Consider the following 23,221-nt stretch of genomic DNA (forward strand, 5'->3'; position numbering starts at 1 on the left):
ACAAAAACTCTAAAATTCATATATCTTCATTCTCTTTAAATAATGTAATTGGGGCAAGATAAGACTCATGTGATCAATTCTGGAGAAGTGAAATACAGATTCCCAGGTTAAAAAGGTCCATGACTCGTAAAAAGGTCCTAATTCCCTTCTGACCCAGTTCCCTTCTGATGAAATAGAGGAGGTAAGGGGACTGTAAAACCTCTGTGGACCAGATTAGGGCCGTGAACCAGGGTTTCCTCACTCTTCTCCTGTATAAAAAGGCTGCACAGTCCAAGTACAGTTTAAATCTAGAGAACAAAGCAGAGGTGGCATTGCCCTTCAGCATTTTTTGAGCAAGGACACGGGTCACCTTGTCACAATCTTCCCATTATTGTGAAATGTATTGTGTTTCTATTTAAATTGTAGTCCTCATTTCAAAAGGTGCATATGCAAAAATATTTAAATATTTCTCATCTCTCTCTTATCTTTTGTCATACTTTTTAATTTATTTTCCTTTTCCTTGCTTGTCCTGCTGAAAGTGAAGAGGACCTCTAACTGAAGCAATATTTTGTTCTTAGATATTGGTTTATTTATTTCTTCCATTTATTTCTCATCTCAGTCTAGGGAGCTTAAAGTGGCATACAAGGTCCTGCCCATTTTCATGCTTCCAACAATTCTGGGAGTAGATTAGCCTGAAAAATAGTGAGACACTCAACAGTACCCAGTATGCTGCATATCAAATGGAGGATTTGATTCTAGGTTCCATGGTCTCAGTCTCAAACCACTACTTCACAATACCTTCCCCATTTTCATGCAGTCATTAAATTCTGTCTCTTTGTATTCATATCAGGCATGTTCCACCTGTGACTTTCTTTTTTCTTTCTGTCTCCTCAGGACAATCAGATTGAGCAGGAACGGGTGTCCCGGCATACATCAGGTGGCTGTTGTGCCTTGGCTGTTGTCTATCTCTTGGGGAAGTTCTATGTGGCCAATGCAGGTGATAGTAGGTAGGAAGGGTTGAGGTGCATGGATTCTTTCTTGCTTAATCAGCCATCCAAACCATGCTGTCACCAGAAAGATGAGGGTTTTTTTTTCTTTCACAGTAGAAATGAACTTAAGTGTTTCCCAGTCCTAGCAGCCAATTGGTTAGGGAGCTCAAGAGAAATCTGTCTTTCAAAATTACACCAGCCTGAGACTACTAGGAAGAGGAAGTTGAATGGAGACGTCTGAGACAGTTGTATGTTACACCCAGATAAACATAAATTATTGAGGATTTGTGTGGTTTGGGAGAGGATGGCTCCCAATTACATTCTGTGCTCACCTTGGTGCTGTCCACACTGTAAATAAGGTAAACCACCAGTGCTGGGAAGTGATGGTACTGATACATGAAAGCTTAGTTCTTTAAAAAAACAGATGTGAATGTGGGACTTTGGTTAAGCCTCTGTAGAAAATTAATTTTTATAGTTATTTATGACCAATACTTTTTTATCTGTTCAGAAAGGTGTTGAAATTAGACATCTGAAGAAATAAAACCAACACATATACTCTTCCAGGTACTCATACTATATGGATATCACACACTTAGAGTCCTAGGCACATAGAACCTTTTTGTCAAAGCCGATGGAGCCATGTTACATTGCAGGTAGGGCCAGAGGTGTGGTCCCACTGTCCCTCTTTACATGGATAACACATAAAGGGGCTAAGGAATAGTTGTTAAATCATTTCAGTCATGTGGATAGACCCCTAATTTATGCCATGTTCATATGTCACACTAAGCCATGATTTATGTTAACTATTGTTTCTTTTTTTAGTCATGGATGCAGCAAACAATCTAGACCCTCCTATCCTCATTTTATGGGTTTTTTACCTCTCTAGTCCCTTTTGTCAATTTCCATTTCCAGTGAGAAACTGGGGAAACATGTAGGACAAGGCACTATTATGGGTTCAGACAAAGCAACTATCCATGATTTAAAAGCCCAAAATACATAACCAACTACACATAATGGCTTCTAATTTTGGCTTGTGATTTCCTAACTAACTAACAGAGCAGCAAGCAAGACTTCAACAAACCACAACTTGGCTTGTTGTTACATGTGACCACAACCACTGTGTCCTTTGTTGATTGTAATTACTGATTGTAATTTGGTGGTCACAAAACATTAAATCTCTTGGATTATTTATGAATAAAAATAGATTAGTGATGTTAACTGCGGTAAAGCAAACTATCTGAAGTAATAAAACCATTATATTTTGGGGAGCAATCAAGTATTAACTTTGTCTCCCCACTGAGTTTTATCCCTTTTCTATTCTGCATGTAAATTTGTTTGTGAGCCTTCATAGTGCTCATCATAGAAGTTTTTTTAAGGAAGGAGCTTCTAAGAGGGTCCTGTATTGTTTTAAATCACCCCGTTTAACTGGTTTTTAATCCTTTTTAAGTTTGTGTTTTAAATTGTTTTAATAATATTTATAGTTTAAATTTATTTGTATGTTGACTTTTTGTATGTTTTAAACTATATTGTAATAATTTTAATTTGTAAGACATCTGGAGTCTCAGTCTTGAGAAAAATGAGGGTTATAGATGATGGTGGTGCTGGTGGTTCTACATGGGAAATAGTAATAATACCCTTCTCTAGGCACATTGAAAAAGTCAAGTGCAACACAAATGGATGGAGTGTAAAATGGGTTAGATGAAAAGCTTAGAGACTGCTAAGTCTAATGAGCACAACAGAATTTTCACCAATGGTAAATACTGAACACAAGCTTCTGGCAAAGACAAGTTCGTACACTTGGTGCTCCAGTCATATGAAAACTTTTAATGAAACCAAATGACTTTTAAAATATGTTTTAAAATATTCTATAGTTTTTATGGAAGTTATAAATAAACATAAGGGCTTGAACAGACAGGCCAAAATAAAGCTGCTTTGGGTCACTTTGGAGGTATGCTGTTTAAATGCTGCATGTGTCCTAAGAGGCCGGTAGCCGCACCAAAGCCATGCTCCAGTCCTAAAGACTGGAGCACAGCCTTGGCGCAGCTTCCAGCCTTTTAAGATGCATGTGTCATTTAAACAGCATACCTCCAAAGTGACTCGAAGTAGCTTTATTTTGGCCTGTCTGTTCACTCCTTAAGATTCCAATGAAAGCTGGAAGTTTGGTAGCTGAGCAAAGTGTACCAACCACATAAACTCAAAAGAACTGTGTTTCCTTTCTTGGTCAAAAGAATCTTGTTATGTCTAAAAACTGTCACATGTCTCCCTTTCCCTTTCTTTTCCAATATGTAATAGGTAAATGTGGCATAGTGGTTCGGGGTGTTTGACTCTGGAGACCAGGGTTCAATTCTCCACTCAGCCATGAAACCCACTGGTTACACTCTCTCAGCCCCAGGGGAAAGGCAAAGGGAAACTTTCTCTGAACAAATCTTTCCAAAAAAAAACAAACATGATAGGTTTGCTTTAGGGTCTCCAGTAGTCGGAAATAACTTGAAGGCACATAATAACAGCAAAAAGTAAATAATGCTATTTGGGGTATGGATTTTGCACACTTCACTTAACAAACACTTGGTCTTATGAAGTTTGGTGGTGAGGACCCATGAAGTTGGCCATGCTTCTCTTCTCATGGTCTTCCTTCATTTTTCTGCTCTGTTTTCTAGCACAATTTACATCCCACTCCCCTTCCTTTTGTTATCTGTCTGAACAGGATGCTTCTCAATCTTCAACTGTTCTTCTGTTGAAACCCATAATAGGAATTCAGCTAATGTCTCCTGGAATTGTAGCTGAGCAACTACAGTAGAATAGAAAGGCTTTAGAACAACATGCTGATAGACATCATTTTTTCATTATGAAATGTATATAAGCTTTGATGTTCTTTCTCAGGATTTCCCCAATTATACTGGCACCCACACCTCAAAATAATTTGATAAATGTAAGAAAGGAACAGGTTTTCAAGGATCTTCTGTTCTATAGAAGGGTGGTCATGCTAGTTTGTTGCAGTAAAAATGCTAACACATCTTGTGGTGCCTAAAAGATTAATTTCAAAATTAATCTCAGAACCCACTACATTAGATGCAATTTGCATGCTCTTTGTTTTAGAGGGAATTCTAGTAAGTGAGAAAAAAGATACTTAACATCTTTGCCTGTCAACATCAATTTACCCTACCTGGCTTCAAATGCACAGAGCTTGGCATTGCAGCCTCCAGAATCCCTCAGCCAGTATGGCCAGATTCTGAGAGCTGGAGTTACCAAAAGAACTTTCCCAAGCTATGGTCCTTCTCATAGCAACTGCATGGGTAGTGAATAGTACTGGGAAGAGATGTGACAGGTTCAAATCTCCACTTGTTCAGGAGCTTTGTTGAATGGCCCTGAGCTAGTCATTCTCTCTTGAATATTTCCTTAGAGGGATGCTTTGGCAATAAAATAAGGAGCTATTATAATCCACCCTGAGCTAAGGCAAGAAGGAATTGTAAATCAGTCCAGCATTCAATCAAGTAGTTCCACTGTGTCCTACACTGATCACTTGCCCAGTCCATGTATTTGTGCTACACTTTATACATGCACTTTCTCCCTTCCTTCACAGAGAATATCTTTCTGAGTAGAACATGGTCACGGACAAAATGGTTCTCATTTTGCCTTCTTCTGTATCTGCTGTTTGTCCTTCCTATACAATCTCTTTTCCTGCACTCTTTTGCTCTCTCTCTAATGCCATCATTCCATGTTTCATTGCAGGGCCATTGTCATCCGTAATGGGGAAATCATTCCAATGTCCCAGGAGTTTACTCCAGAGACAGAGAGGCAAAGGCTGCAGTTTTTAGTAAGAAAGAACCTTTTTCCTATCTGATGTATTTTTAGTCCACTTCCATCACCACTGCCAACCAGCCCAGCCAGGAACACAATCAAGAAGTGGCTTTCTGTATTATCTGATGTTTCTGATAGATAGAGGACAACTGCCGGTGGGGACAGCTGTAAACACAGTTTACAAGGCAAATCTTAATGGGGAAATGCACAAACTAGTTTGACATGCCCAGAGGCACTGGGCTTCTTTTTTGAACAGCACACTCATGCAAGCTAAGTGGTAAACTGCTTTCAAAACTAGGAGGGAAGTTTCAAAATCAGATTTTGAAATGGATGTTCTGCAGTACCAAGAAAAAAAATCAACCTCACTAAGAACTTGGCTCTCATATTGGCACATATGTTTAAACTTGCATGTGTATATCCTAGCAGGCATCAGAGACAGTGTGTGGTAATAATTATATCAGGTTATAGTTGGGCAGGCAGAAAGCCAACATAGTGTAGTGGCTGAGTGCTAGTCTAGAGTTCTGGGAGACCAGGGTTCAAATCCCCACTCTGCCATGGAAGCCTACTGGGTGAGCTTGGTCAAGTCACAATCTCTTTGCTTCAGAGGAAGGCAATGGCAAACCCCTTCTGAATAAATCTTGCCAGCCACCCCCCAACAATCCCATCCCATGATAGGTTTGCCTTAGATCCTCCTTAACTTGGAAATGATGTGAAGGCACATAGCAAGAAGAACAATAGGCTTGCTTCACAGACTTCATAAATTAGAAACAGCTTGAAACCACACAACAACATAGTTGGACAGACAGAGTTCTAACAATTCAGCTCATCAGTTACTCTGAGAATACTCAGAGAACCAATTCAGAACATCAAGTAGTACTGCAACTATTGGAGAAATGAGTTAAATAAGTTTCTTCCATATGTTGAATATTCTGGGCAAACTATAGGACAGGAATCAAGCACATTTAAATGAGTACGCCAAGCTAAAACAAAAAATGAATAGGGCAGCTTGGCTATACCGCAGTTTGTCCCCCTAATTCCTTTTTATGGGTTTTACAGTAAGCCTAAAGATGCAGCAGATTCAGTAGGCCATATAGATTTCATTTCATCCTTCCACATTTCTGGTTGTCTTGATGGAAGTGTAACAGAGAGAAGGGGGCACACTGTCTAGGGGTGATGCTGATTGTGTGGATGCAAATAATGTATACCTTTTTAAAAATGTGATTATATTTTGTGAAGTACACAAGAAGGACACTATCAGGATCAGGATCCTGGGGGATGGGAGAATGCAATTCTTTCTTACTTCCCATTGTCTCAAAGGAAATTTCCATCTACTCCCCAAAGGAGGCTTCCCCATCACAAGAGGAGGCCAGTTTTTGGGTGGAACCATGGCAAGGGAAATAGGCTATCCTTCTCCATCCCAGAGTATTTGATGCTGCTTGAACTCTCCACAGTGTCTTTTTCCGTTAAAAAAAAAGAATGTCAAATGCATTCACTACATTAAGGTTTCTTCTAGTATGGACCAATATATCTGGCAATGCTGGGTTTCTGCTAACAGCCTATTATATTTTAATTATTTTTAGAATGTGAAGGAGAGACATACTCCAAGAGAACGATGGGTTGGAGAGAGGATGGATGGGAGAAAACTCTCCATAGTGCCTAGTTTCTCAACTATTCCTTTACTATGGGTTGCCTTGAAAATTGCTTTCAGTTCTATAATTTAAAAGGCTACAAGGATGAGACTGCATGTTACAAAAGGCATATTTTAATCCTCCAACAGCCACATCTTGAAGGGGAAAGCAGCTTAGAGAGGGAGGCTGTATGAAGCAAAGAGGTGGAAGAGGAACAGGTTGCTGAGCCCTTTCTCCATTCACAGATTGGACCTTGCTTTTTTCCCAGGGATTTCAGACTTGTGAGAGCCAGCATAGGAGTTTATCACACGTGAGGCATCCCGTGCAGAAACAGGATTTAAAATGGGATTTGACCCCCTCCCCTCCCCCCCAAAAAAACCCTAAGACGACACGCAAAAGTGCAATTGATTTTCAGATACATTGGGGTTAACGCAACATTAACCCAGCTAGAAAGTCAACAAAACACAGTTCTTTTTACTTTCGGGATTTTCCAGAAGTAAAAAGAATTGCGTTTTGTCTATTTTCTAGGCGGATTAATATTGCATTAATACACCTTAACAGTGACATCGTCTGAAAATCAATTGCACTTTTGCGTGTCTTTTCTACTTTCTGTCTGGGTTAACCCAGATGTTGTCTGATAATAAATCCACTTTTGTGGGGAGTTTTCACTTTTAATCCCATTTTTGCATGGGATCCCTCCTGTGCGATAAACTCCATAGTATAGTGATTTGCATGTTGGTCAAGGACCCTGGGTAACGAGAGTCTGAGTCTCTGTTCAGTCATAAATGATCTTGCAAATTTAACACACACTCATCAGAGAGGAAAGCAATGGCAAATCTCCTCTGAATAAATCTTGCCAAGAAAACCCTAGAACAGAGTCACCATAGATCAGGAACATAAGAGCAATAGTAAAGTTCAGACTCATGTTTGTAAGACAGACACCCCTTCTAATATTTTTCATCATTGTTCTACTTCGATCTTAAGGTGATCCTATGAATGAGAGAACTCCATCAGTTTATCATCAACTACCCTGTTCAGGTCTTGCAGACTCAGGGCCATGACTTATTAGGCTGAGTGTATCCATGTGGAATGTGGCCTTCCTCTTTTCCTACTTTCTTCCCCTTTGCTAAGCTTTACTGTCTTTTCTTCTCATGATATGGCCAAAGTAGGACAGTCTCAATTTAGTCATCTTGGCTTCTAGGGAGAGTTCAGATTTGATTTGCTCTAGGACCCATTTATTTGTCTTTTTAGCAGTCCACAGTATCCACAGAACTCTTCTCTGGCACCACATCTCAGATGAGTGAACTGAAACTTTATTGTTAAAAGTTATAGGTAGTCACAATTCCATCTACTAAAAGGTTCATCTTCATATGATTCTTCCTCAGATGAATTTATCCTTTCATTTCCTCTATATAGTTCTTCCATCTTCTTGTGTTTTTTTTTCTTGGTCATGTAATGCATCTGCCTGCTGGTTGGAGAGTATTCCCACTCTTGGTTTAAATTCTCCTTGGATTTCTCAGGCCTTGTGGAAGAGGTCTCTTGTTCTTCCTTTTATGTTGTTGCCCTCAGTTTCTCTGCATTGATAATTACAATAGCTCTCCTTGTCCCTGTGCACAAGTTGTTAAACTGTTGCATTCAGGGTTCATGCTCTATTTTTGTCCCCCTTTACTTCTCATCTGTCCTTAACTGCTTCAGTTGCTTACTCCCACAGTTGCTTTTCCACAGAACAGAGTGGGCTGCTGCATCAGGTCTGTGGGCCAATTTTCTGCCTCTGGGATCTTCCAGAGACTATGTGGATTGTCCAGAATGCTTTAAAAAAAACCACCCCAAAGCCCCAAATCTGACAGGAAATCCACTTCTGGTTTTGAAAAACATATTGTTTTTAATGTCAAAGCAGCATGCAACTTATTTAAAGGTGAATTGCCTCACCTGGAGCTCCTAAGGGGAACAATTCACCTTTTTGTTTTTCACTACAGAAAGGGTGGTCTGAGCACTGAATGCCACCCTTTTTAACATAACTTCTGCTCTAAGGCAGCAGAAAAAGTAAAAAAAAAAAGGCTTTGAATCACAGTGTGAGAGAGAATCTTGAATGCAAGAAAGCAATGGTGCTTGTTGCTGGCCCATGCTCAAAGTGTAACTCATTGGCAAAACACCAGGTGAAAACCTATCTGCTGTTCTATATCCAAACAGCGTCCTCTCTGCCTTGGAAGGGAGGAAATTGCATTGAGTAACAGATCCTCTCCATCTGGCTGTGATAATGAAACTGAGCACTGAGAAAACCAATCATGCACTTCCCCCGTCTTCTTGAGTGGTTTGCTTTGAGCCAAAACCTTTTATAGCTTAAGCCCTTTGCTGTAGGAAGTGCTAAAGTGATGACTGTTTACTCTGTGCAGTTTGAGATACTGCTCTTAAACATGCACCTGTATGTTTTGTGGTGGAAATATTCCTTGTTGAAATAAAAAACTATAGAAAGATGGAGTCACCTTTGTCAGCCAGAGAGATGGTTTTTGAAATAAAGGCTTGGAGTTTAGGAAAACTAGAGCAAAGGAATAAGGAGTGCGTCTTGACCTGGATGGAAGCTGGCACCAGTAAAAAGACATAACATAAACTACTGAGATAAGGACACATAGTTGACATTCAGAAGCAAGGTTAGGAGGAAGGCTACAGGAGGGGGTAAGGAGTGATGATGCAGTTTTAATGTATGCATGTATTTCTGTTCTGATTGTAAGAATTCTGTATGTTTAAATTGTAATTAGCCAATCAGGTGTATTGAAGAAGCTTCTTTGTCTTGAATAATATAAAAAGAGCCATTTTGTCTTGTTCGGGGTCTCAGCTTTTGGAACTTGAATTCCACTGAGTTCATTGTTTTCCTTTGTCGACAATTGGAAATAAACTTATGGATTTTCAATTACTAGGTCCTCTTGCCAATCCTATTGCTCTGCAAATCCTAGAAATTTAAGTTTCCTGAAATTTCTGTTACAGTTTATCTTTTTTGCATCAGTGCTTTCCCCCCCACAAAACAAAAAGCACACGGACTGGACCATCATTCACTTCCTTGCATTGCTCTTCAGGTCCTACCTTTATTAGGATGTGCACTTAAAATTATGCAATGTGGATTAAGTAATATAAACAGAAATTGTTGTACATGGGGGGGGGGTTAAAGGAATAAAAATATTATAATAATAATAATAATAATAATAATAATAATAATAATATGTTTTATTTATAGACCGCTATTCCGCAATGATCATAGCGGTGTATAGTAAAAATCGTAATGCGATACAAAATACAAGGTGACAAAGGAGGGAGAAGTCTCGTCCTTCAGGCAGTCCCTGATGTTGCTGGGTCTGCCTGATGACTCCCTCTGAGGCCGAGATGACAGTTGAGGAGGGAGGGGCCTCTTCCTTCAGGCAGTCCCTGATGTTGCTGGGTCTGCCTGATGGCTCCCTCTGAGGCCGAGATGACAGTTGGGGAGGGAGGGGCCTCTTCCTTCAGGCAGTCCCTGATGTTGCTGGGTCTGCTTGATGGCTCCCTCTGAGGTCAAGATGACAGTTGAGGAGGGAGGGGCCTCTTCCTTCAGGCAGTCCCTGATGTTGCTGGGTCTGCCTGATGGCTCCCTCTGAGGCCGAGATGACAGTTGGGGAGGGAGGGGCCTCTTCCTTCATGCAGTCCCTGATGTTGCTGGGTCTGCCTGATCGCTCCCTCTGAGGCCAAGATGACAGTTAAGGAGGGAGAAGTCTCGTCCTTCAGGCAGTCCCTGATGTTGCTGGGTCTGCTTGATCGCTCCCTCTGAGGCCGAGATGACAGTTGAGGAGGGAGGGGCCTCCTCCTTCAGGCAGGCCCTGATGCTGGGTCTGCCTGATGGCTCCCTCTGAGGCCGAGATGACAGTTAAGGAGGGAGAAGTCTCGTCCTTCAGGCAGTCCCTGATGTTGCTGGGTCTGCCTGATCGCTCCCTCTGAGGCCGAGATGACAGTTGAGGAGGGAGGGGCCTCTTCCTTCAGGCAGTCCCTGATGTTGCTGGGTCTGCCTGATGACTCCCTCTGAGGCCGAGATGACAGTTAAGGAGGGAGAAGTCTCGTCCTTCAGGCAGTCCCTGATGTTGCTGGGTCTGCCTGATCGCTCCCTCTGAGGCCGAGATGACAGTTGTGTCATCCTCTCCGAGCATGTGTCTAGGACCACACTTTTTTCTTTTGGCTCTGGAACTCATTTTTCTGAGGTTTATCAAGTTGTTGAATGTAGGCATTTCCTTCCAGGCTTGCCTTCCAGGCTCCTTTGCTAAGGGTTTGCCTGGTGAGTAATTGTCTCTCTTTAGAACAATGACAAGTCATGGGAAACAGAGCCAGCTCTGAAAATTAAAACATGCTTGGAGAACAAGGCCAAGAAGACATAGTCTCTTCCTTTAGCAAGGTGAAATAATCCACAGACCTTAAACTTACTTTGAAATATAGTACTTCAATTTCTTGTACCTATGTGTGTGTTTGTATGAGAGGGTAGAGGCAGAGAGGAAGAATGGCCATTGTGTTTAGGGTGGCCAGCTCAGGACTGTTCCAGGACCTGAGATATTGAAGCCAAATCCTGAGACCTAGGGATAACTCCTTATGATGTCAAGGTCATCATAATGGTGATATAAGAGTAATGTCAATGGGGGCAGCCCTGGTGATGTCATTAAGCATGGCATATTAAACATTAGCCACAGTTTCACAGAGTGTATCATTCAAATAAACACCAAGCCAAATGAAGAAAAATACATACACTTTTCAAGGCCATGCTCTTGCCATGAGATTCCTTCCCCTTGCTCTGAGCACTGGAGAAGAGAATCCAGACCTAAGAAGGCTAATAGCAGTACTTTCATTAAAATTAGGATGCATTCTTTAAACAAAGTATAGCATCTAGACTGAGATACTGGAGTGTTAACACCCCTGTGCAAAACTTGGCACACAGACACATGCATGTCCTTGCACACACATTACTTTTCCTAAAGTGTTCATTTCCCTAAAATGTCTCATACTTGTTCAGAGTTCATCCAGACAGGTCAGTGCTTCTGGTAAATATTCAGTATTCTGCAATAAGTATTTCCGCATTTCATACCTTGCATCATTTTATAATGGTTGTTCGTTTTCCCACATCCAGTCATGCACTAAATTACTGGTGTTCATCCACTCTTTTTTCCTGCTTGAGATGTGGTTAATCTGGGCAGTTTTCTTCCCTTCCTGTCATCCTTCTATGAATTCAGCACCTCTTCCACACTCCTCTTCCAATATCCTTGCTGCTATTTTTTTTTTTTTTACAATATTTTTACAGTTGTGATGTAAATGTATAATAGTGGTAAAGTGCTATATCAGTTTAGCACTATATTTGTAGAAAGTCAGGGGAATGGGGAAAAGGAAGAAAGTGAATGCAGTACAGAGGAGATGTTTAACATGATAGCCAGAAAGGTAATGAGAGAAGGAAAGGAAGAGGAAAACATCCATGGTGAAAGTCACACACCCAATTCAATACATCATCAGTGCTAGACTGCTGACAACTACAGGACAATACAGATGTGGAAATGTACACCTATCTGTAGGAGAAACACCTGGAACAGAGGGGGCGGAATCTTCTGTCCTGGGTTTTAAAAGTCACAGCTAGTCCTGGAAATTCACAAGAAATGGACCAAGACTGGCAGTATATCATATGGATATTTTTTTAAAAAAAATCCCACAGGTATAACACTAAATCCCAATAACCAAAAATCAGCTTTCATGGGAGACTCAGACTTCTTGGTTCATGTTTTAGGTAGCAGCTGAATGTAGCATGCTAGCAATTGTCTCCACTTGCTAAAATGGAGACGTGCTGAAATAGCTGAGTAAAAAATGAGATAAGATGTGTTTTGGGAAACTCACAGAGACATAGTGCACAGGGACATGGTACATAGACATATCTTTTGGTAGTTGAAGGATAGACAACTGTGGAAAGCTGGGGGAAGCACTAGTCATTCCCTAGGAGACTTTGGAGGACACACACATACACTGTACTTGCTCTTGCAAAAAAAAAAAAATCTCCCAAACACACTCTCAGGAATGCGGGACTATTCTCACCATGTTTGGGGGTTTTCATGGTCCATTTTTGAACTTAGAATCTTAGCATTGGTCGAAATAGGCAATTGTATTCCTTCTGTCTTGCCTTTAATATTTGTATTTGCTCAATTGTTTTGGAAATGCCTCTATCCAGTGCTTCCTTTATGATGGACCTTTAGAGCATGCAGCTTGGTTTTGTGTTATTGTGGTGAAGAAGATCCAGGCAGTTCTTGTGGCTAAGTTAGCTCTCTTCCTCTCATAGGGCTTTTTGAGACCTGAACTACTGGGGAATGAGTTTACTCATCTTGAGTTCCCTCGAAGGATCCAACAGAAGGAACTGGGAAAGAAGATGTTGTACAGGGACCAAAACATGATTGGCTGGTAATTCTTGTTATTTTATCTAGAATACATTGATTATCAGTCAGGAATGCAAGCTGAAGAAACCAGTAGATGTTCTCATGCCAGCCTGTTACATCATCTTCATCTGTTCAGTGGGCGTACAAAAAGCTATTTCTCCGCACATTAAGACTGGAGACAGATGACATTTATCTAAGAGAGCTGGCAGCAGCATGACAGAAACATTATTGTCTAGAGTGAGGTTACACTCCTCCCATTATTGCCTTTACTAAATAGGTTGTATGGTCCTTCAAAAATCCTGTTTGATCAAATATAACATGGGGAGAAAATAGGTCTGTGTATACATATGTGTGTGCACATGCATACAAGGGGAAATCTTCTAGGTTTGGGGGAGAGACAGAAGGAAGACCAGGATCTATTGACATAGGTCTAGGTGATTAGCAATTTTCTATAACAGAGTGACTCCCATTGATTATACTGCTTAAATAATAAAAGTAATAATAATAATAATAAAATAATAAAGTAATAAATATATAAATAAAGTAATAATAATTAAAAAATCAGAAATGTATTTTTGTATGGAAGGTTTGTGAATTCTATTCAGTTTGGCTCTCTGTATGTGTGTGTGCCTTCAAGTAGCCCCATGAACTTCATAGGGTTTTTTTCAGCAAGGAATACCCAGAGGTGGTTTGACAGCAATGCAAAACAAATTCCTGGGCTCAGAATGTTTGATTTCAACATGTATTTCCAGCTGGTAAATGTTGGGTTTCTTGATGTTATTGTTGTTGTTGTTTTTTAATGCAAAAGCCTTCTGGAGTCTGGTAATCCTTCAGTTCAGTTATGGTGAACTAGATTAGTTGCTCCTTGGAGTCACTGTAAATCAGAACCAACTTGAAGGCAAACAACACAGAGAGAGATTAGTTGCTGCCTGTTGTTGGTAAGCACTCTGCTCTGTCTTTTTGAAGCATCTAGTAGCTATCTAACAAGTTTTGAGAAGATGGTGTTGAAAATGGTAACTTCCATCTGCACCCATAATGTTTTCTGTGTGTTTTGTTTTCTACCCAGGGCATATAAAAAGATAGAAGAAGAGGACCTGAAGTTTCCACTTATATATGGAGAGGGTAAAAAGGTGAATTACTGGGGATACATGGAAGTGTTTGAGAAACAGAGACCATTTTCAGGGAAAAGAGCAAAAGTGAATTTGGAGCAGACATAAAAATGAAATAGGAATGGAGAATACATGGCCATCTAGATATTGTTGACTGCAACTCCAATCAGCCCTAACCAGCACAGACTATGATCATAGAATCATAGAGTTGGAAGGGCCATCCAGTCCAAACCCCTGCCATGAAAAAATAAACAATCAAAGCATTCCCAACAGATGGCCATCCAGCCCCTTTTTAAAAACCTCCAAAGACAGAGACTCCACCACACTCTGAGGCAGCATATTCCACTCTTACTTTCAGGAACTTCTTCCTAATAATGATGGATGACAGGTGCTGCAGTGCAACAACAGTTAAAAAGACACACATTTGCCATCCCTGCAGTAAAGATCTGAGGTCTTTTCGCACTACACAGTTACAGCATTATGATTCCACTCTAAAAGCCATGGTTCCATCCTATGGAACCCTAGAATTTTCAGTTTTGTTAGGGGTACTTGTAATTCTTAGCAAGAGAGCTCTCTTTATTGCCAAATTGCAGATCCCAGGTTTTCTATGATGTTGCAGTGGATAGTTACAATGGAATCATAGCACTATAATTGTGTAACATGAAAGGGCCTCTGGATGTGAGCTGTTGGAATTCCGAGCAGATTTTTACTGAACGCAGTGATGCAGGCACTCCATAGTTATGTCTGAACATACCAATGTGTCCAGAGCATGGACACATTTTTCTGCAGCAAAGTGTGATAGCTACTGCATGATTGTTGTTGATATATACTAGTATGGAGAGTGGCAACTTTCAGCCCTAGAACTACATGGAGTCCCTGGCCTGATTTGAGAATCCAAGTCACTAAAGATCCCTGGCAAGAATAATTTGTGCCTTATCATGCAGTCCATTGTTTAGGAAAGAAAATGCAAAGGGAGAGAGAGGTGTTGTAATATAGAAAGAATGGGGCTTTGGCCCCATCCATTGTTTATTTTGGCCTCTTGTAATGCCCAGGGATGGACAAGCTCTTGGGGTCCCCAGGTCACAGCAGCTCTTCCATATGTAACTAGGGTGCGTTACAGACTGCCGAGAAGCAGCGGTCTGCCGCCGCAGCCGGTTGCAGCGTCTGAGAACTGCAGCAGCCAAACAGCACGGTTCCCGGACGCTGCCAAGAAGGAGGTGAAAATCGTGCTCCTTCTTGTGGCCCGGAAGAGATGCCGTGCGATGCTAGTCGCGCATTCACGGCGTCACTTCTGCCGCGCAACGTGCAGACACACAGCGTCCACTACATCAAAATCGTGGCGGCCGTGTGGAACAGCCGCCGCCATTTGTTACGGACTGGGACGTCCTGAGGACGTCTGAAATGGCGGTCTGTAACCCGCCTAGAAGTGATTGCAAAGCCCCTTCCTTTAAGAAAAACAATCAGGTTTAAATTGTTAGATTTTATGAAACTGATTTCTACTATAGTAAGGTATAGGTGCATATCTCAGGATGAATTCTGCCCTTTCAAAGGAATATCTCTTAAATTTTGGAGGCAAAAAAATTACTCTGGGGATGGGGGGAACAGAAATGATCTGGGAGGATAGGTGTGCTCACCTGCCACATTACCTCAGCAAAATTTGGCCCTGAACAGAATAAAGGTACAAAATTTGCTCTTTCCTTTTTAATGATTTATGTTCTGAAGAGGTTTTAATTGTTTTGATAGCTTAATTATATTTTTAACTTTTGTAGCATGTGATTTTTTTTAGCTACAGACAGGCAGGAAGCGTCGTAACCACGCCAAAACTTGGTTCAGGAGCGTGCAGTAACTGCACGCTCCAGAACCCTAGCGCATCATGGCAGCATCCAGTCCACACGGGGGCTGCCATGATGATGCAAGCACCACACAGAGTCTGCATGTTGCAGAGAGTGCCCTTTCCTGTTTGCGGCGCTGCAAAAAAGAAGCCGCTCTAGGCAGCTTCTTTTTGGCAGTGCGTCGGGGCAAAGACGGGTGACACAGAGCTGCCCGTCTATCGAGCCCATTTCTCTAATCATCGATTAAGATGATGGGACTCTATTTCAGTTACACAAATGTCCTTATTTGTTATTACATAATTAAAAGTGACACTTTTAAAACTTTATTTTTCTCCTAGGCTCGAATGATGGCTACTATTGGGGTAACCCGAGGCTTGGGAGATCATGATCTCAAGGTTTACAGCTCCAACATTCACATCAAACCTTTCCTATCCTGCATCCCAGAGGTGAGTAGACCAGAATGGGTTCCTGGGTATACCTGTGCATTATGACTCTTGGGACTATAGTTAAATACTCTGCAGCTCCTTAGGCTGCAAATTGTGAGATGGATTAAGGAATAAATCTCATACCTATCAATGAGAAAGCATATGTATCCTTGAATTCCAGGACTCAAGCATTGTACTACATTTTGAGTCTTAAAGGCTGAGATCCTATTTAAAACCAATATAATATATCAGTGTGCCCCTAGCTTTCTCTCTCCTCCACCCCATGTTGCCAGACATGGAATGTCTTGGCAACTGAAATTTTAAAACTTGAAATGTTGATTTTTGGAAAGAGCTGTGTTGGTTGGGATAATAATAACAGTTGTAGTCAGAAACACCTGGAGCTGACCTTGGGGAAGCTGTTTTTGCACTATATTATGGGAAATATAGTGCAAAAACAGCTTGTCCAGTGTCTGATATGGATGCCATAAAGCTGAGGGAAGAATAGTTTACAATATGAAGAGTCCCTTAGCTGAGTAATTCTCAAACTGATTCTCCAAATGTCAATATGCCCAATGCTCAGGGATTCTGGCAGCTGATATCTCAAAACATATAGGACCAGAGTTTGAGAACCACTGTCTTTGCCCACCCCAAGTTACTTTTTGGGGTGCAAGTGCTAAAAAGGCTACGTTTCCTTGAATCTTATGGTGGTCTTTTTTGTTATTTTGAATATATAACCTGCTTGATTCTTATGTGGCCCAAACAGGTTTTTCTCTTTTTTGAAAGTCTGCCTTTTGACCCTGCTTCATAAGATGCAAATAATGAAAGGCAGCGAGTTGCTTAAATATTAGATATGTTTCTGAGACAGCTTCAAACTCTTGGTCCCCATACCATGTGCAGAGGATTCTGACCATGTGCAAAGGATTGTGGACAGATGCAGCTCCCATTTGTTCCCGGGAACAGAGAAGCTAAGAAACAGCAGAATCAGAAAAAGCAAAACATGTAGAGTTTGTTTAGTAGTGAGCATAGGACAAGGCAGTGGTAGCACTGAAGACTATTTTATCCATTTCAGCAGCAAAGTTGATTTCTGCTGTGCATGATCTCCAAGGTTGCACCTCTTATTTTTCTACAGGTCTGCATATATGACCTCACACAGTATGAACACTGCCCTGATGATGTGCTAGTGCTGGGCACTGATGGCCTCTGGGATGTCACCAACAATCAAGAGGTAGCCAAAGTGGTATTTGATGTTCTTATGCGCTACGAGCCCAATGATCCCTGCAGGTGAGTTGCAAGGTTACTGATCTGACTGTTGGGAATGACATCAGAAAAGTCTGTGCTATACCATTGTTTGGCAGAGTCCTCTTTCCTAAGCTAGGCAGGATCCATTGTAATTTTTTAGTATTATTTATTAAAGTTCATCTGTCCTCTACCTTAGTGGGTTATATCCAATGAAATCCTCTTAAAATCACCTTACTTACAGGCTGTCTTTGTTTTGATTACTCATTAGCAAATTTTTCGTTTGTGAAGGGTTCTCCCCTGACCTTTTAATTTCTGAGGTTGCTTCATATTTCCTACTAGTGTGCTATAAGGGAAAACTAATGAATGAAGCAACAACTTTTTTTTTTAACTTTTTTAAAAAAAGTGAAAAGCACCTTCAGAATCTGCAGTTTTGAGAATGGAAGAAAGGTTTCTTAATCTTCAGCCAACTGTTTTCCCACTCAAATTTTTGCCCTGCCACTTTTCTCCACAGCATTTATCAGTTCTTCATCTGAAGCCTCTTGGCTGAAAAATGCTATTTGGGAATGATCTATTAGAGTGAAATGACTAGCAAACAGAGTTAAGCATTCTCTCCCTCACTCCTTCCTTCAAAATGGTAGCCTCCCCCTGCTTTTTTTTTTTAAAGCAAACAAAAGTAGTTTGTCATCTAATATTTGGGGGGGGGGGAACACTTTTAAATTGTTCATTTTTAAAATCCCATGGGAATTTGTATTTCAGAATATGTGTAGTCATAATATGTATAGTCACAAAGAGCCTAAATACCCTGAAGGCACCAGATCTCATCTGATCTTGGAAACTATCAGTAAGCAGGGACAGCCTTGGTTAGTACTTGAATGGGAGGCTGTGAACAAATACCAGGTGCTGTAGAATACAATTCAGGAGATGAAAGTGGAAAAGCCACCTCTGAGTACTCCTTGCCTAAGAAAACTGTCTGAAATTCATGGGGTCACATCAGTCAACAGGCACCATAAATGCACATACACGCCCATATATTGTCAGGATGGAATTTGGAATGAAACCTAATTCTATAGCACAATGCTGTATCACTCCTGTTTCTTTGACTGACATGACTTTCTCATGGTAGGTTACAGCCCATTTTTCTTAGAGTACAAAAACTGTAGAATGGAAAAGCTACCTCTGTCTACTTCTTTCCTAGTGGCCAGGTTGGAAGATTTATCCCCAGTGGTAAATTTTCTAAACTCTGCTTTTCCCTTAATTCTTCACCATTAACTCTCCCACTCCAAACAATGAAGGAAATGGGATAATTGTTATAAACATGGTGTACACTTAACTGCATATTGAGATATCAGTGTACCCTAGTAATTTTGTGTGCAGTTGGCTTTCAGTTATGGTGAATGGCTTTCTTCCCCCTCAGGTACACCATGGTAGCCCAGGAATTGGTGATGAGATCCCGAGGTGTTCTGAAGGACCGCGGCTGGAGGCTGGCCAATGACAAGCTGGGGTCTGGTGATGATATCTCTGTTTTTGTTATTCCTCTGGGTGGACCAGGAAACTACACTTGACCCTCTAGTCTCATGATACAGGATTCATGATATTGGATTGCAAAACAAACACAGGTCAACTGGGGGTTGTCAGTTCCCCTACTGCTAGAACATTTGCACTCACAGAGTCTTCTGAAGAGGATTAGAAAACTGTAGTACTGCAGCTTGAGCCCTGCTCTCTCTCCATCCAAGCTTGCTGTATCCCGCTGGGCAACAGGAGACACAGCCCTGGAACATGTGGTTATTAACATCAAGGATATCAAAGCAAAGCCATCTCTCTCAGGAAAGATCCTCGTCAACGCTAAGGACCTATAGGAAATCCCATGCTCCTAGATTTGCCTTTATATATGTGCTTTTGCCCTCCTTGTCCCAGGAAAGGGACCACGGCAGTGTCATTTTGTTACACTAGAATGGGGAAATTGGGTAAAAATATTGAAGCCAGTCTGATCCACTGCAGCATATTGTCATACAGGAATACTTCTGTCCCATGGTTACAAAGAGGCATTTGCTAGTTGCCAAGGACAACTCATCCTTCCTGATCAGAATAACAGTTGTGCCTACTTGTCTGGATATATTGCCTTGCCCCAGCCATCAGTCCTTCCTACAGATTGCTAAAGTAGCATCAAGTAAGTGCTGTGGATGAGTTTATTACTAATCGTCAGGCAGCACGTACAGCTTTCACTCCAAACCACCCCCTGTGTAGTAAGGTAGATGCTGAATAAGCATTTGCTTATTATTTATTTATTTATTTATTATGTTTGCAGGGATTTTTCACCATGTTGAACACTGCTGCAATTTAGTCAGCTGTGCTATTTTTATATATATATAAAGCTGCCTCAAAGCAGCAAAGGAAAGATTTGAGAGATTTCATCTATATCAAATATTACTGGAAACCCACCTTGAGCAAGTGGTGTGCAAAAATAAAACATAAAGGATGATTGCCTAGTTTAAACAGCTGGTCCTTAAATCATAAGATCTAAAAATCTATTGCAGAGAGGAAAGGTGACACATTACATACATAGAAGACAGCTACTGTACCTCTAAAAAGGCAACATTGTAATACAATTTATGTTCTTAGACTGATTACTTGATTTCTTCTGTAAAAAGTTACACACTTCTATAATTAGAAGCCCAGAGCTCTGAATTCTCAGTTTGAAAATGGTGAAAATGTTCTTCAAAATAGTGACTGGGTAGGAAATTGACCCATTTTCCCCATATGTGGATTTAGTGTTCAACAAGCTGGAGTGTGCGCATTTTAAATTTGACCATTGCAGTATTTCTTGCAGTGAGCAACTGATAAGAGGTAGCTATATATATATATATATATATATATATATATATATATATATATATATATGCATGCTTATTTAAAACTTCTATATAAAATCTAAGCACAGACTGAAGTTCTGCTCTGCAGAATTTTTGCTCAGGCTATAATCTCATATAAATTTATTTGGGATAAAGTCCTGTGTAACTCAGCAGAATCTATTTGTAAGAACATATGTATCAGATTGCTCTGTTAGTCTACAGTGCTATGCAGTCTTTGAACTCAAGGGAGCTTCTGAATAAATAAGACTGCACTGTTAGACACTACTCTGTTATGCAAAAGCCAAGCCTGGAAGCTTGGATTCATCTATGATTCTATGGTTCTATGATCTATTTGTTGGTAAGGTGCAAAGTTCTTGGTACTTAAAATACCAAGACTGTGGCTGTTTAGCTGCAGTCATAAAGTAAAAACTGAGACTCTTGCTGGAAAACACTTTGATGTGTGTATATGCACCTACATTTAGGAAATTATTGATATTTATTATGCAGAGCCAGCAGCATGCTCCAGTGCATCATGAGCTTCGGGTATAAAAAAGGATACTCTGTTAAGGTTAAACAAACAAGATTTACTTTATTATTATAAATAAATTCATCTAAAACAGAATAGAAAAATATCTATATTTGGTAAAATATTTCTAGAGCTGACTCCTATGCATGTGGGTAAGGGTATGTACTAAAACAAATGACAGTACTTGCCCATAGGGAAACCATACTTCCTTATAGGGAAACACTAGAGCAGGGGTAGGCAATCTTTTTGAGCCGGGGGCCGGGTTGCTGTCCCTCAGACAACTGGGGGGCCAAAGCCAAAAAATAAATAATTAAATATATAAATAAACCAGGACAAATGTAGGACAAAATTTTCAAATGGAAGACACTTTTTTAAAAAAAATGGAGGACACGCGAAAAAATTTGCTGATTTTTTAAAAAATGTTAATATAAATGCATGTTTCTGAGGCTTCTATAGACAATTGCCCCCCAAAGGCCCCGGCGGCAATCGGCGGCAGGACAAGGCTGGGGCTGGTCCCAAGGCCTTGCCGGGCCGCATTCGGCCTGCGGGCCGCAGGTTGCCTACCCCTGCACTAGAGGATACTGGCCCATGGGGATACATAGGAGGGAGCCCTGGTGGTGCAGTGGTTAAATGCCAGTACTGCAGCCACAAGGTTATGAGTTTGATCCCAGGGGTTCCAAGGTTGATAGCCTTCCATCCTTTCATATGTTGGTACAATGAGTATCCAGCTTGTTGGCGGCAATTGGCTTACAAATTGTCACCCACTTAGAGAGTGCTGAGTTCACTGATAAGTGGTATAGAAATGTACATGCTATTGCTATTGCTATAAGGAGAATACTTGCCCATAGAGAAACATTGGAAAATACTTGCTCATGGTGAAACACAGGAGAATACATGCCCATAGAGAAACATAGAATACCTGCCCATAAGGAAACATTGGAGAATCCTTGCATATAGGACCTTATTGTTGAGGGGGAAATGCAGCTCCCCATGGAAAAATCATAAATACTCATAGAGAAAGCATACTTGCCATGCTTCTCTATGGGCAAGTATTCTCCAATGTTTCCCTATGGGAAGGTATGGTTCCCCTATGGGCAAGTACTGTCATTTGTTTTAATATGTCCCATAGGTATGTGGAGGCAGCATCCTGAGCCACAGAAGCCTCTCTTGTGGGGTTCAAAGATGGAACAAGAGGGAACAAAGAGTTGTAAAATCTCACACTTGACTTTTTAGAGAGACAGTGACCTTTTTGACCAGGAATTACATACACAAGGAGCAGACAGAGAGAAACAAGTCAGACAATTGAGGAAGTCCCCTCTCTCGCCCTACTTACTAAAGAGACAAGCGGTGATGCTTTCTTCACTTCCAACAATACATACATCCTGCTGTCAGCTTGTGGTGAAAGTGATGTGTACCTGGTCACCACTGGGAAATGAATTGTCAGAACCTTGTGGTGGGGATTAATTTAATAAAATGCATGTACTGGATTATAAAGCAATATCCTAAAACCACAGAGAAAAACATTATTTGTGGACAAATGTGGTGTGAGAGCTGCATCCTCATCATTGTTATGTCATCAAAGGCAACCCCCCACCATCACCTTTGTAATCTGGCAGCACTTCAGCAGAAGGATTTCTGAAGCTCTGAAGATTGGAGCAGGGAATGACATCCACAGCACTTTCCAAATCATGGGGTGCCTTGAGAACAGACAGCTGGAGAGACCCTGTGGGTTCCTGCCACAGCTGCTTATCAAAAAGCATCCTGCAATCAGGAGCATACTGTGGAGACCATTTCCCAGTGCTCCAATCTACAGTATCTCAGATACACGTTGGTCAGGGTGATGATAGGCTACAAAGATAGGGTTTGGGGGTGAAATTCAGTCATTCAAGGCAGTAAATGTGAATCCTCAGTAGTTACGATATCAAATGTGCAGGCTACCAACCATTTGAAATAGTTCTTGGTAGGAGTATATGTCTCCAAATATTCATATGCAAAGGGTTAGGAACCAGGTAGGATTTGTCCATGGATTTTACACACACACACACACACACACACACATATATTTGTTAATGAGCCTCTCTCCATTGGGAACAAGAACTCAGCCAATATGAATGGACTCAGAACTGAAGGGCAGAATTCATGAATTTTCAATGGCTGATAATATTTTCTTTGCATGTTACATTTTTAGGTGCATACCTCATTTTTAAAAGTGTGCAAACCATAAAAATGTGAATAAAAGATGGACCTGAATCCAGTTGTTAATTTCAGTTGGAATAGATCCATTGTATTAATAGAAACTTGATAAATTAACACCTGTATGAGACCCATTGGTTCAATGGCTGTCCAACTGAGATTAAGAATTGGATTTAACCCTTAATGTTTGGAAATGTATGTATTCTACAAATAGGATTGGCTGTGGCTCATTCTTGAGCAT

The 23,221-nt window shown here is 40.8% G+C and overlaps 1 protein-coding gene across 1 annotated transcript in view; it reads left to right on the top strand.

Moving 5' to 3' along the window:
• The window catches only part of PPM1J (protein phosphatase, Mg2+/Mn2+ dependent 1J), a 40,310-nt gene extending 20,330 nt beyond the window's left edge, over positions 1-19,980 (top strand). The window contains exons 4-10 of the mRNA XM_089518567.1: positions 874-986; positions 4,698-4,782; positions 12,714-12,832; positions 13,874-13,937; positions 16,087-16,194; positions 17,303-17,454; positions 18,827-19,980. Of these exons, the coding sequence (XP_089374693.1) occupies positions 874-986; positions 4,698-4,782; positions 12,714-12,832; positions 13,874-13,937; positions 16,087-16,194; positions 17,303-17,454; positions 18,827-18,974 (789 nt within the window). The 3' untranslated portion in view covers positions 18,975-19,980. The remainder of the gene's footprint in view (positions 1-873; positions 987-4,697; positions 4,783-12,713; positions 12,833-13,873; positions 13,938-16,086; positions 16,195-17,302; positions 17,455-18,826) is intronic.
• The last annotated feature ends 3,241 nt before the right edge of the window (positions 19,981-23,221 follow it).

Source organism: Sceloporus occidentalis, unplaced genomic scaffold (assembly GCF_023333645.1).
Source record: "Sceloporus occidentalis isolate IW3139 unplaced genomic scaffold, rSceOcc1.0.p SCAF_3, whole genome shotgun sequence".
In the NCBI taxonomy this organism is placed as follows: domain Eukaryota; kingdom Metazoa; phylum Chordata; class Lepidosauria; order Squamata; family Phrynosomatidae; genus Sceloporus; species Sceloporus occidentalis.